We start from the raw sequence: 15,715 nt of genomic DNA, 5'->3' as shown, positions 1-15,715 counted from the left end.
GCAAACTGTTTAATTGATCTTTAACAAACTCTGGACTTAGAAACCTTTCGAAAATGAAAAATATGTTGTCACCAACAGACTTTAGGGGTGTTGAAAGATGTTTTACCGTCGTCTTGGACTATTCTCTCATATCTAAATGATATTTCCCTAGTTGTGTATAATAATCTACTATATCTGTTGGTAGACACGTTCCTCACAGCTGTCATTCATACGATCGTCTTCTAAACTAGTCGTACACATATAAAAGACTCACTTCAGCCTTGCAAATATGTTACACTACAGGTACCGTAAAGCTATAATACCTGCCACCGGTGTCAATAGCTCTACCGTCGTCTGCTTATGGTATTCATGCAGTTTATGCTGTTGTCATCATAATTCCTAGTTTCACCGCTAGAATTACTGTTTTGGTGTCTCCGGTTGTAGTGCAGTTAGATGTTTTACCATCGGAGGCAGCACCATCACCTGTAGTAACTTAAAATGAAAACCATGTAACTTCAACCCCTGGGGTCAATCCCCACCAATTACTATTTTTAATCTGCTACATAATAGTTTTGACATAACCCTGGGTTCAGAAACCTTAATAGTACTTGGCCTGAGGAATAAAAAGGAGAGATGTCTAAAGCAAGACTACTTGTCCATATATTTAAAATGCTACTTAACATAAAACCATTCGTTATTTTACTCATTTGCTAAAATAGTACCTTACTCCAACACAATTGAAAGAAAATAAATCTATCAACTTCCAGACATAAAAAATATTATGTAGGAAATAAGAATGGGTTCTCTTGATTATAAAGCCATATGTAACTTCATACTCGTGTAGCAAATTAGTTATGCTTGTAATGCGATGTAAGGTAGTGATAGCTTTGACCAACGTAGGTAGGTGGATGTCATAATCCTTGGTTCATTTTCTAGTATGAGTTAATTTCTAAATGTATTTTTTCATTGGGTCAATTCCGTACAAACAAATGCTAACATGCATGTTTAGACAACATGTATCAACAGCTTAGAAAACACAAATAACCGTTCAAATTGGCTGTTTTTGCTGCAGTATGTCAAAACGGTATATGTATTGGCATTAAGTAAAACCGACAGTTTTCTTACCGTTTTTGTAGTAACTTGTTCGAATATAAACTGAATACAGTAAAAATCCATCTAGTACTGATAATTTTACATATCATCCCCATATGTTAGCTCTTGTATACAAAAGGCCTTTTGAGCTTATCACGATAGGAAACTGCAGGCATCAGGTTTTTTTTACATTAAGACATAATCCAAAGAGGATAAAGCGGCACATCGCCATAATATACATAGTTTTTGTTTAATTCGCTGTTACCATCAGCTCCAACCCAAGCCAAATAAGATGAACACAATCGGGTAAGCTCTACATTAATAAGCTTGATATATAAACATACAGGAATAAAACCAACACAAAACAATTTCAAAGACTCGTAAGTTAGCACAACACCCTCGACACCTCAGCAAACATACTAGCCAGATGTTATAGGTATAATGTAGCGTATTGACCAACATATCCCAGTTCATTCGTAAATAAACCTATAAAACCAACATACACGTGATACCTTTCACGCCCTCAATTATGGTACTCTCCTCCACTTCTAGATGTTAAACTAGAATTGATGTAAAGTGTATTTCACGGTTACTTTTCTAGTGACATTATGTTGAGATAGGGACCATACAAACGTAGGTATTTTAAACCTTTGGAGATGAGTGTAAGATGAGTCTTATTAGCAGTATAAATCATAACTATAATAGTCGTTATACTGAAATAACTACGCCAAAGTATTGGTAAACATTTACAGTTTTGTTTTTGGGACTAAGAGTATGGTAGAGATCATATGTCTGTGAATGTATAACAAAGTAAGCCTACACAGTAATTATACTATTAGTCATAACAAACATAAGTACGAACCAGAAACACTAAACTGGAAGGTACATCTGACATATAGTAATTGGTGTCTTATCGTACAATTATTACGTAGCCAAACGTATCTTGTACGTAGTTTGGTCATTACATTTCGATTTGGAGGAGTGTAGCTAGATAGTCCTCAATAGTACTAGGTACCATTATGAAAGATTTAGCATGACTAGATACCATATGGCTAACAATTGAGGTAAATGCACTGCTTTTCATTCACATCGGGTAATATAATTGAAAGTTATCATTTGATAAGCAGTTTTTTTTACATTTTTAGAGTATACGTTGAATATCAGTAGTTTTTGTGTTGTAAAAGAGGCTTTTTTATTTATTCAAAGTATATTAGAACCTCGATAACAGTAAAAGGAGCTTTACATAGGACTTCAAGTGTACCTATTTCATAGAATACATATCAATCTAAAAGACATATCCGTTAAAACTATTGCTTAACATTAAGTATTTTTCAACACAGTGTCAACTTAAAAGAGTCGTAGACTATAGCTATAATACATTCATAGCAAATAGCCGTTTTTAATACTTTGAACATTCGGTGCAAAATGCTATAAGAGAATGTGTTTACGATAGGCTTCACAACCCTTATGGTAAATGGGTTAAAAGTAATAGAAACCCACCCATTTATCAATAAACGTGGATTACATTACATTCGTAAAGGTTCTTGACTAAAACAACCATATTTAATCGGACTCTGGGCAAATATAGGGCTTAGTGAAAATGCCGAATAACTAGATTTTAGTTAATAAAACACATGTCTCCAAAGACTGGACTCTGCTATTGCACAAGACGATAATGACATTTTCGCGAGCATGGCCGTAGGAGTCGACGTTTTTGTGATGACTACACTAACTTACATATTATTATTATGCATATACAAGTTTCCAGAGAAATCTTCAAGATTTAGCTATAATAGCGAGCTCGTTGTTGTACTACAGTTATATGTTATTGGTGATCGGTGGTTTAAATGTAGGTTTATGAATAATTAACTATCAAAGCATGTATAAATATTTGACTTTACGTATAGAAAACGTGTTCGGTTACACAATAATAGAGTAATGTAGTTTAAGGACTGTGCGACAATAGCAATTATATACAGGAAATAAGCTTAACCACTATCAAAATTACCTCCAAGCGCATGTGATTCTCGAACTTTCTTTGTCTACACTGATTTTCGCCTTCAAACATGTGTTATAGCTCTGTGTAGTACGTTTTTGGGTTGATTTAAATTGTAGTACATGTTAGAAATCATTAATTAGATTAATGTTAGTAGCTTATGTTAGAAATCACGTCATATTATGTTAGTTGTAGGTGTTTGAAGGCATGTAAATATTTTGTATTTTTAAATAATTGCCTGTTTGTTATGGTGACATACAGTATGGAAAGAACTGCTGTATTGTAAACAACAACGGGGCATTCAAATTAGTGGGTGTTCGGATTATGGGGTTACGGAGGTCCTACTGTATGAATAACATAGATCTTACAGTATAACGACAGAGTGTATTTGACATTTTTTATCAGAATTAAAACATATCTACCTTTCAACATATGTTAATATTTTACTAGCTATTGTGGTTTGCCCATGATAATGGGTTAATTTACCTTACCCGGTCCGATTTAGTTGTTATTTAATATAACTAAGGTTTCAACGTCTGTTACATCAAGATGTACCGTTGTCAAGAATATTTGTTTTTCAACGGAAGTCAATCACTTGAGGGTGAATCAGGGCGCTTAGTACCTACACATTACACTCATAAATCCTTGGTAGGGTGTTCTCATAGACAGCTGTACTGTTTAATATAACTATCACAGGATAACACTGTGGGTATCAGTGATAACGTCACCATTGTACCTTTTATTAAATGTGGGCTAGAATTTGATTTCTCACTCAATACAGTACCGGTTTCACATCCCAACCCATATTATTCACAACACACAACCAACACACATCTAAATATCCCTAAATTAGGCCTACCACCACACAGCTATTTTCATTAATGTTACTTTTTGTGTACATGTCTACCTGCTCATAAGTTCAAGTACTGTTGATATAATTAATCAATTTCATGTTAAGGGTTACTCAACCAGTGGACAAAGGCAATTTAACTATTGTCTTATTACATGGTTATTTCTTTGAGTCTGTCTGGAACCTTTTTCAAAACATGCATTAGTTATATTGTCTATCGCATATATGCCATAGGTTTGTTAGGCATTACCAACTAGAGGTTGTCAGTGATTACTTTTCCCATTTCTTGGTCATTAAAATACACCTTTGACTACAGAAACATTTACTGTAAGCGTACTATTTACTTTGAATGATGAAATGGTTGTAATTTCAGAGGCATAAAGCCTTTAGGTTTCAAAGAAACAAGTAAATCCTCGTTAAATATCTACAGTAAAGGCTAGTTTACAGGTTACCCATCATCGAGGACAAAGTGAAAGAGACAGGATTATACCTAGTTAAATATGGTTAGTAAATTATTTACCCGCTTAAGAGCGTTGATTATAACAGGTTTTAATGTAGGCAATAGGTGTCTTAACAGGGTGATGGAATGAATAAACAATCTAGATATACAGAATAATAGATGGGATAGCAATAGGTAGGCTATGCAAGGTACTCAGTGATGAGTAAACAAGGACGTGGTTGTGAGGTAGTGCATAAGTTACGTAAAATGTGTTTATTGATCCGTTGAAAAGTAACTGTAAGTTAAATAATTCAACAAAATAATACTTCCTGTTACGTCAGAGAGGAAAACGCACTCTGATAAGAGCCTCACAGATCTCAGTTGTAAGATGAACTTATTGTAGGGTATACTCAACAAATGTGATGGTGAAATAGTGAAAGATGTATACAGTTCTCATATTTTACTACATTAGTGTAATCTGTTTTGGTAACAGGTAGTAGTAAAGATACAGTTCATAAGTATGATCAGTGTTTTAATACATTAATGTAGTCTGTTGTAGTGAAACATTAAGTGAATCCCAGTGTCAGTTAGTTAGTTTCAAGTGGATAGTATTCCACAGTCAGAAGGTGAGTCTTTGAAAATTGCCATTGATTAAACTAGTTAAGTGAGGTATGAAATTAACTTGGTAAATTACTCATCCTTCAAATGTTTTATAGAGGTCATGTTTTGTTTCTTGTCGTTTCAGTTATTCAGAACAATAATTCATCCAATCACAAAAAGAAGGCTACAAACCATAGAAATAAAATGTCATACACACACTAGTGCTCCGTTGTTCTAACTAAACAAACTTCAGATTTTACAATAAACTTGTTCTGATATATGGCATTACATTAAAGCTGATTAATATGGTGGGGACATATTACACTACCATTATTGAAGTATTACCCCAACCGGATTTAAAACAATCGGTAACTGATAGTTTTTTAAATCCAGTACCTCTGAGTTAAGGTAGTACATAAATATGTTTACATGCAAAGGTAGCTATCAACAGGTGTTATGCCGAAAAGATGACGTCACTCGTATATCGGATAAACAACACCCTACAAATGTGATGGTATATTAGTTGGATGTTTTAAAATACAGAACATGTAATAGTGAAAGTACGGTGCTTAAGTTTTAATACATTAATGTAATCCGTTTAATAGATAAATTACAAGTTACAGGGATACGGGTAGGTTATTAAAAGTTACCGTTGATTAAATTGTTTAAGTAGGGTTATCATTACTATAGAATCATTTTTACTAGCTATTCTGTTATTCAATACATCAATATAAATAGCCCAAGGCATGTTTCGTCGACACTAGTGCTCCAGTGTAAATTAATAGACTTGTTTCGGTAAAAAGTGAGGTAATTATACGTATGCATTACGATCTTGGCGAAAAAGTGAGGTTAGGTGACTTAGCGGTAACAGTTGGTGGGAAAGCCTATGACAGTTCCTACGTGCACAAGTGAGGTTATGTTACAGATACATACAGTGAGGTTATGTTATTTGGAGAGAGAACAGTTAGCAGGAAGGCAATTTAACTTGCATATTAAGAACTATACAGAGCATAGTTAGACATCAAACATTTAATACACTCATATATAGAATTAACAGTATAGTAACCATTATAGTGAATCTTATTAAGTATGTTTTATACATTCATTACTAGGGACTTGTTATTTTAAATTAAATACCATCGACACTAGCACTCCAGTAATGAATTAATAAACTTGTTTAGGTAAAAAGTGAGGTTATGTTACGTATGCATATACAGTACAAGGTCATGTGATCAGCTAAGCTTTAACAGTAGTTGGAAAGACGCTGGAGCTGCAACCTGGTGGAGAATTTGAAGCTATAACAACTGATACAACTCAGAGTAAAACATAAAGTGAGGTTATGTTACTTGGTGGGAAAACAGAGGTTATATCACATATACAAGATCATGTAATCAGCTAAGTATCGAACCCATGAACCTCTGAGCTTACCCCAATCAGGTTAGAATTGAACCCGTGAACCTACAGCGCTAACCCAATAGGATTAAAATCAAACCCGTTAACCTCTAAAACTAACCCAACCGGGTTAAAATTGAACCCGTGAACCTCTAAAACTAACCCAATCAGATTAAAATCGAACTCGCGAACCTCTAAAACTAACCCAATCAGGTTAGGATCGAACCCGTTAACCAACCCAACCAAGTTAGAATCGAACTCGTGAACCTCTAAAACTAACCCAATTAGGTTAGGATCGAACCCATTAACCAACCCGACCGAGTTAAAGTCCAACTCGTGAACCTCTAAAATTAACCCAATCAGGTTAGGATCAAACCACTTAACCAACCCAGTCGAATTAGAATTGAACCCAGTAACCTCTAAAACTAACCCAACCGGGTTAAAATCGAACCGTGAACCTCAAAAACTAACCCAATCAGGTTAGGACCGAACCCATTAACCAACCCAACCGAGTTAAGATCCAACTCGTGAACCTCTAAAACTAACCCAATCAGGTTAGAATTGAACCCGTGAACCTCTAAAACTAATCCAATCAGGTTAGGATCGAACCCATTAACCAACCCAACCGAGTTAAGATCCGACTCGTGAACCTCTAAAACTAACCCAATCACGTTATAATTGAACCCGTGAACCTCTAAAACTAACCCATTCGGGTTAAAATCGAACCCGTTAACTAACCCAATCGGGATAGAATTGAACCCGTGAATCTACAGCGCTAACCCAATCGGAATAAAATCGAACCCGTTAACCTCTAAAACTAACCCAACCGGGTTAAAATCGAACCCGTGAACCTCTAAAACTAACCCAATCGGGTTAAAATCGAACCCATTAACCATTCCAATCGGGTTAGAATTGAACCCGTAAACCTCTAGCGCTAACCCAACCGGAAATAACATGTTTTGTGGTTGGTTAGAGTCGAACCTGTGAACCTCTAGCATCAAGGACTCACACTACTCCTGCTACAACACAACACCATAGAAGAAAAAATACCCCAACCAGAAATGAAACGTTAAGTGAATAGTTAGGATTGAACCCACAACCTTAGGCTCATATACAAACAGTTAACTACAATACATTACAAAAGATAACGCCAACCGGATATGATACAAACTGTGGTTGGTAAGGATCAAACCCGTGAACCTCCGAGATAAATGACTCACGCTACTCCCGTTACACTACAACAACATACTAAAAATAAAAATATCAACCTGACAAAAAGGGAAGCAGTTGGTGATTGGTAAGGATCGAACACTTCAACCTCTGGGACCATAGTTTTATATACAAAAGGTTAACTATAATACATCACCATACCAACAAAAGAAAACACCCCAACCGGGAATGACACGATTGGTGATTGGTAAGGATCGAACTCATGAACCTCCAGGATCATAGGTCCACATTCTAAACAAGTTACAGTAACTACTCCTACTACGATACTAAAACTCAAAATATCACCCTAACCAGAAGGGAAGCAGTTGGTGGTTGGTAGGGATCGAACCCGCAAACCTCTGAGATCAACGACCCAAACTGCTCCCACAACAATACAACACTATACCAAAAACATCCCAAGCGGAAATGAAACGTATGGTGATTGGTAAGGATCGAACCCGAGAACCTCTGAGATCAAGGACTCATACTACTCCCACTACGTTACAACACTATACAAAAAACACCCCAACCGAAAATAAAACGTTTGGTGACAGTTACTTGGTATTTAGCGAATAGTTAGGATTGAACCCGCAAACCTCTGGCTCATACACAGCCTCATACATAGCCCACTGCTAGGAAGAACCATTTACACAACCCGTTACCCCATTGGACATACCAAGAGTACATAACATCTATGAAATGTAAATTTAACATCCAACATTTGGTGGCCTTTACAAAGGCCGTTTTTTATACTCAACGGTAAAGTTCCGCTTAAGCCCTCTTTCAGCTATTTTTAATTTTGGATTTATCATTTGTTTCACATTTGTTATGGACTACTACATTTAGATATGTATGAAATAAAATAAAAATATAATGTTTTTTTACACACCCTGTATATGTAAAGTAAGGTTGTCATTTACCACTATAAACACTGTATCTGTAACTGTGTTTAATAATTAAATAGAAATAACTACATTTACGTAAAGTGAGGTCATGGCGGGAAAGCAGATGGCACAAGAGTGAGGTTATGTGATTTGGCAATACAGCTGGGGAGAGGTTAATTGGCGAGATACGTATACAATACGTAGTGTGAGGTTATGGCAGGAAGGATTTCACCTTGAAATTATGTTTCACAGCTGCGTATGTGGTCACAATTAAGGTGGTTGAACAGTTGACGACTACAATATATGTTACAACTGCTTCCATAGCTGGATGGCTTAGACATTATCCATCACCTAGGAGGCCCGGGGTCGATACCCGGTCACACTTTTTATCCTATAATTAATTTGGTTTGTTAAGTACCTATATAAACAATTAAGATTACGTCAGCTGGCGGGAACGACTGGCGGGAAAGCATACATATACAAATAAGGTTATGGTAGGATCAGCTGATCAGATGGTTTACCTGAGGGTGGTAACGTGATTTCACCTCAAGTACTGCCACCCCTACTTGTGTATGAGGCTGTGTATGAGCCAGAGGTTCACAGGTTCGATTCTTACCAATTACCAAACGTTTCATTTCCAGTCGGGGTAATGTGTTGATTTTTAGTATGGTGTTGTATCATAGTAGGAGTAGCATAAGTCGTTGATCTAAGAGGTTCACTGGTTCAATCCTTACCAATCACATTTACAATATTTGCTGGGGGAAGTGAGGTTATGTTATTTGGCGGGAAAAATAAAAAGTGAGGTTAGAACACATGTGAGGTTAGACCACGTGGAAATTCTAGGGCACGGCTTAAGGAAAATACTGCTCTCTGATTGACCGAGAGGAAATGCTGCTCTCTGATTGGCCTAGAGGGAATGCTGCTCTCTGATTGGCTAGGGGGCGTGGCCTAGAGAAAGGGCTGCGCTCTGATTGGCTAGGGGGCGTGGCCTAGGGGGAATGCTACTCTCTGATTGGCTGATGGGCGTGGCCTAGGGGAGGGGTGGGGATGAAATGCTGCTCTCTGATTGGGGGCCCCAAGTACAGCGTACCCTACTCCCATATAAGTTATTTGCGTCAAGATAAATTAAATACTTGCTAGACACATTAGGGTTTTTTTATATATACTTGTTGTTGGCTACGGCGTGACGTTTGATACACTGTGTGATTCCGCCTCGAATTCCCTTCTCAACCATCAAAAACATGTCCATGTCCTTAATGATTTCGAGCTGAATGTCTGTATATTTCAACATTGCATCCCATGCCAGTCCTGGTGTTGTAAAGTAGTAGGCAGGGTCTAAGTTGTATGTCAATAGACAGGTTTTGCGGAAATTTTCAAAGGCATCACACAGAATCAAGACATCACATTTTACGTACAGGTCAGAATACTCTCCTAATGTTTTTATATTGAAAATTTTCCACACGTTTTCCGCATGACTGTAGTCTTCATCGCTTATCTCCTCTTCACTTAGTCTACTGTAAAATGCAGACTTTGGTGGAAGTTGTCTTTCTTCAAGTTTTTCGAATGCAGTCATGTAGTCGTAGCAGAATACCCCTTTTTTTGTAAGCAGTTCGGTATTTTCAGGAAAATTTCTTTTTGTTTCAATAAAATCAGGTTTTGGTAGGTTATTTGCCAAGTTGCTCAGACTATCCTGCATAAATCTATAGGAATCTAAAAATCTCAATTCCATCACATTATTTTTGGCATGTTTCACTTTAACCATTTTTGAAAATGAGATGTATTTTTCTTCAGTGTTGGGTATAACTTTAATTTCATTTGTGTCATAGCCCAGTTCTCTGACTATAAAATGAGAGTCGTATCCTGACAGGTTGTGGATAAAGCAGGGCACAAAATGTTGATCTTGATAAAACAGATTGCAGTGTCTATGGGCGACTCCAAGATATTTCCCACTGATATGACAATGATTTCTTACCCTGCAGTTTTCCTGGGTAAAGTTTCCTTTTTTACAAATGTGGCAGGCAGTAGCAGCATCGAAGTCTTCCTGTTCCTTCTGCGTAAGCTTAGGTACTTGAAGCTTCTTGTCACCGAACAAAATCTTGTCTATGAATTGTATATCATCGTTCATGCTTTTTACAAAATGTTTGGCAGCGTCCTGTCCTTGATACACTCGCAGTTGTGTGTGCTGATCCTCAGAGTCTTTCAACAAGTATGCGTAGCTGTAAGGCGTATGATGTTGATATGCACTTGTCCAAGACTTTTCCGGGTCACCATCACAAGCATGAACTGGCTGCAGGAGTGTTTCAAAGTCAGCATATATCACAAACCTAACTTTCTTTGAACGATGGTCATTTTTAAACGAAATGGTGTCGTAGGATGGAAATTCACATCGCTGAACTTTCGGACATTCAAGTTGATGAGCAATCAATTTTTCCTCAGCAGTTTTGTCGTAGAAATCGTTGAAATGAGCAAAACAACGCTTACAGACCTTGATTTTATTGTGATTGTTTGTAAATTGGGAATGAACTAATCTATTAAAATCCGTTATCAGACAATAATGTGATGTATTTAAATCTGTGACGTACAGTAAATCGAAATGGTTTCTTTTCTCTTCTTCACACACTTTTAACGGGTAAACGTCAGCCTGTTCAGTAAGTCCAAACACATTAACAGACACACTGTTTGCTCTTTCGAATTGTTTGATCTCATCAAGTTTTACTGGGAATGAAATACAGTTCCAATCATATTTATCTTCAAGTTCTTTGTTATTTATGTATTGGGACACTATCCAGGGTTCGTTGGTGACATGTTTTGACAGGATCGCGTACTTGAAACAAAAGTCATCAGAATTTCTAATGTTTATCACAGCTTTCCTATCAGAAATTCGTTTAGGAAGTTGAATGTGACGTGAGCCTCGCAAAGGGTTGTATCGGTTGATCCTCAGCTCAACTCGTTTCACCTTACTAAAGGTCCATCCCGATTTCTTCATTTCACATTCACTTTTTTCCGTTCTCAAATTCTCAAACGCATCTTCAAGAATAGGATTTAAATCAGTAGTTTTATAAACGATTATGTTTTTCGTTTTAAAACTCCGTTGACAATTATCCTCAGCTATTTTTGCGAATTCAGATTCAACAAAGATGTTAAACTTAACAGCTGAGTAGGTGAGTAGAATAAATTGAATCTTTTCCACTATTGCAAGTTTTAATTTCTTCAACACTGTATCGTGATCGCTAGAGTCTGGTTGAGCTACAAACGTTTTGATTCTGTTTTTCAAAGCCTTCTCGACCTCGATGAATGGTGATTCATTCTCTTGGGGAACTATTTTTGGTTTTTTTGGTGGAACTTTTCCTCTGCAGGCAAATTTCTCGTGTTCCATCAAGTCTGACCTTCTTCCAAAAGATTTATCACAGTTTTTACAAATGTGTTGTTTTTCCTCGACGTGAGATCGAAGGTGGCGCAGCATGTTATTACGTCGCGTAAAAGTCTTATCACAAATAGAGCAGGAGAACATAATGCTGATCGGTTGATCCTCAGCTCAACTCGTTTCACCTTACTAAAGGTCCATCCCGATTTCTTCATTTCACATTCACTTTTTTCCGTTCTCAAATTCTCAAACGCATCTTCAAGAATAGGATTTAAATCAGTAGTTTTATAAACGATTATGTTTTTCGTTTTAAAACTCCGTTGACAATTATCCTCAGCTATTTTTGCGAATTCAGATTCAACAAAGATGTTAAACTTAACAGCTGAGTAGGTGAGTAGAATAAATTGAATCTTTTCCACTATTGCAAGTTTTAATTTCTTCAACACTGTATCGTGATCGCTAGAGTCTGGTTGAGCTACAAACGTTTTGATTCTGTTTTTCAAAGCCTTCTCGACCTCGATGAATGGTGATTCATTCTCTTGGGGAACTATTTTTGGTTTTTTTGGTGGAACTTTTCCTCTGCAGGCAAATTTCTCGTGTTCCATCAAGTCTGACCTTCTTCCAAAAGATTTATCACAGTTTTTACAAATGTGTTGTTTTTCCTCGACGTGAGATCGAAGGTGGCGCAGCATGTTATTACGTCGCGTAAAAGTCTTATCACAAATAGAGCAGGAGAACATAATGCTGAAATTCTAGTTAAGGAAAATCCAAAATATTTGCTTTTTAACAAGATTTAATAGCTTATTCTCTAAACTTTAAATTTGCTAGAACGGATGTTTCGTTAAATAGCAGACCTTCTATAAAAAAATGTTGTGTTGTTGAATATACTGTAAAAATACCTTATCACACATCTAGACCAATTATCCAAATAATTAAGCTTTATACTATACACTTTTAAAAGGATACAGCTGAAAATACAACAAATTATAAAAACATGTCTCATGCAAAGTCATTGACATAAAACTCGTTACATATCTCACCGAAAAGTAGTTTATGCATTTTATTAGTTTTTATCAGAAAAGGATACATCTCGAGTAGCTGATCTATGTAAGCCGCTGGTATCGATCTATGTAAGCTGGTCCTCTCACTATGAAAGTTAAAGACCGAATGGCAACTGGTCACATCTGACTTAATACCCCTCCTCTCATTTTCAAACATAAAAATTTACCGCTTTAATATTTTACAATGAAATGGCGACCATACAAAGTATTTTAAGCCAAGTATGAATGGAGATAGGTGTAGGATGAGTGGCTTGATCTTGTCTTGTTAGTGACTAAGGGTGACATATTCCTTAGACCCAGCTGTTAATTAATAGCCATTACGCTAATAAGCTAACCACTATAGGCTGCTGATCGAGCAGACACAACGTTTGAACGTTTAAATCATATATTGAATAGGTTAAAATGTATGACACTACTGTTTGTCACCCGGTCCTTAATTGTTTTGAAAGTTGAATTTCGTTTAACTTTGACACTCTGTAGTCATGAAAAAATGAAAGCAAGATTTAGGTCAGTTAAAAAAATAGAATGCATAAACTGGAACGTGACCATATGAAGTAAAAATATTGGAACGTTGCCAACTCAACTTTTGTAAAATTTACTTAAAATTCTTAGTAACGACCATAAACACTAAGTTCAACACACAGTCTGACATAGACTAATTACGATAAAAAAAAACTTCAAAAAAAAGGTGTGTTGTCAAAGACACATCTAAAGAGCGGGATTCGCTGAGCAATGATCACTGGAGCTACCGTCTTGAAGAAATATATCTCTCATAAACATTGACTACTAAAAAAGGACGGAAGCTAAAAGCTGTTTGAAATGTTTTGTTTGCTAAACATGTTATTCCAACAGCTTAACAAGCAGTGTCATTTTCAATGGTCATGGGCTGTAAAGCTGTAAGATTGCTAGCTGTACAATGGGTCATAAATAATATTTTTAAATCTATGCATACAAAAACCCAATACTGGTTTAACATTTGGGGTCAAACATTAATTATGGTTGCAAACATGTTTGTAGCAATATCATTGTTTCTAACACAGTTTCTAGTAAATGTATATTTCCCTGAGCGAAAAAAAAATATTTTTTTAAAGTGATGTGTACAGCCCTTGATTTTGATTAAATTTGAGTACTATCTATAAATTTAAATCTTATACAATTTTAATTTTCTCTTAAAACATCATAAATAATGGAAATAAACTGTTAAATGGAAAAATAACTCAAGCAATTTGAAATAAAATTTAGGATGACACCTTTATTCAAAATCGCACAACTCACTGTAAAAAGTACGGTTAAAAAAATATTTTCATCATACAGGTCTAAAGTAACATTTTTAGGGGGTAAAAATTTTCTTTTTTTTTGTCTCTGGAGAGTAAAGATCAGCTGTTATAAATTTTGATTGTGGCAATCGTATCGAAATTATTTATCGATTGAATTAGGTAAGGTTTTAGCATATTGTTCTCGATTGTTTGACGATGGTATAATGTACTGTAAACACAATCGTAATATAGGAAATTATTGAATAAACAGCTGCTTAATTGCATTAGATGAATTGAAAACAAGCTGGAAGTCGTTTTGAGAGGTTATCTATACATAAAAAGTATTTTGTTTTCTAACTTTGTATGTTAATGATGCAATATGGCAAAAAATAGAGTTCACTACAAGGGCAAAAAGAGTCACTTTAGGCACTAGTGATGAAATATACTATTTATTACTGAAAAAAAAGTTGTTCACCCATAGGATAATAGGAGATACTCTCAGTCAGCTGATATTAACACGACATTTTTACCCTTAACCCAGGTTCAATGTGGAAAATTATAACGATATTGAGGTCTAGTTTACCAACAATCATTAATACTTACTAGTTTACATGTTGCTCGAATTCGAGTAATTGCAAAGTATTACAGGAGTTAATAACAGTCATATTTACAATGAGTGAGTCAACTCAAAGATTACCGGTGTGTAACTCACACCATGTTTATATTCGTTATTGACCTAAAGCAATCCGGCCGGTTTTCACCTTCTAAAAATGCCTCGCTGAGGCAACACAGGTCATTGATAGAGGGCCAATTGAACAACAATTCGTTTTGGGCTAGTGTTAGGGAGCATCTGTGACCTAATAGTTAAGATTGTGTAGGGTGTTGACTTTGTTGAGTTAAGCCTATTACGTAACACTGTTCTGTAGCTGTGGTCGTTATCACGCCTCCGGTCTATTTTTCGTTGTTGTGGCGTCAGAGGTAAAAAATCAACAAATAAAAAATTATAACTACACAAAACAACGATAAACGCAAAAATTTAAGTTACAATCATGCTAACACGATCCGTCATAGCGACACTAAACAACGATAAATACACAAACTCAAATGGTAAATGTACTAATTGCGTTTCATTGAATTGCAAAATAAATAACAGCAATCATACAGCTGATCAAAATGTAAACAATTATGTTCTTCATAAGGATAACATGGGAACTTTCAAAGCCACTGGGGCAGAGCCCAATGTACCTTTTATGTAAGGCCAGTTTGCAAATCTACGCGACACGCTCTTTCCAATAAGACGTCAATGGATACAATCGGTTAAAAAATTGTGGAGGAGTTCAACCAACAAAGTTTCATGTAGCGTATTAATTATATACAGGGTGAGTATTAATTATATAGATTGTGGAGGTTTACGTTACATAGCAATACTTTTGACATTAAAACATCAAATTAATTGAAACATAACCATAAAAACATAAACGTTCAGAATTTGTAGATGGTTTACTTATTTTTAAAGAAAATATGCATGTATTAATCTTTATGGATAATTATCTTCAGAGTAATGAGATAAGTAAACAATTTCAACGTAATTTA

At 35.8% G+C, this 15,715-nt stretch overlaps 1 protein-coding gene across 1 annotated transcript; it reads right to left on the bottom strand.

Annotated features, from left to right (window-relative positions):
* Positions 1–9,597: 9,597 nt before the first annotated feature.
* Positions 9,598–11,904, bottom strand: LOC128984345 (uncharacterized). Its single transcript, XM_054403654.1, has one exon. It carries the CDS (start codon positions 11,902–11,904, stop codon positions 9,598–9,600), a length of 2,307 nt encoding a protein of 768 aa, XP_054259629.1.
* Positions 11,905–15,715: the final 3,811 nt, after the last annotated feature.

This window comes from Macrosteles quadrilineatus, unplaced genomic scaffold (genome assembly GCF_028750875.1).
Source record: "Macrosteles quadrilineatus isolate MER2022 unplaced genomic scaffold, UCM_ALF_1.0 Scaffold_2__2_contigs__length_208266976, whole genome shotgun sequence".
Lineage (NCBI taxonomy): Eukaryota > Metazoa > Arthropoda > Insecta > Hemiptera > Cicadellidae > Macrosteles > Macrosteles quadrilineatus.
This window is presented reverse-complemented; position numbering and strand designations above follow the sequence as displayed.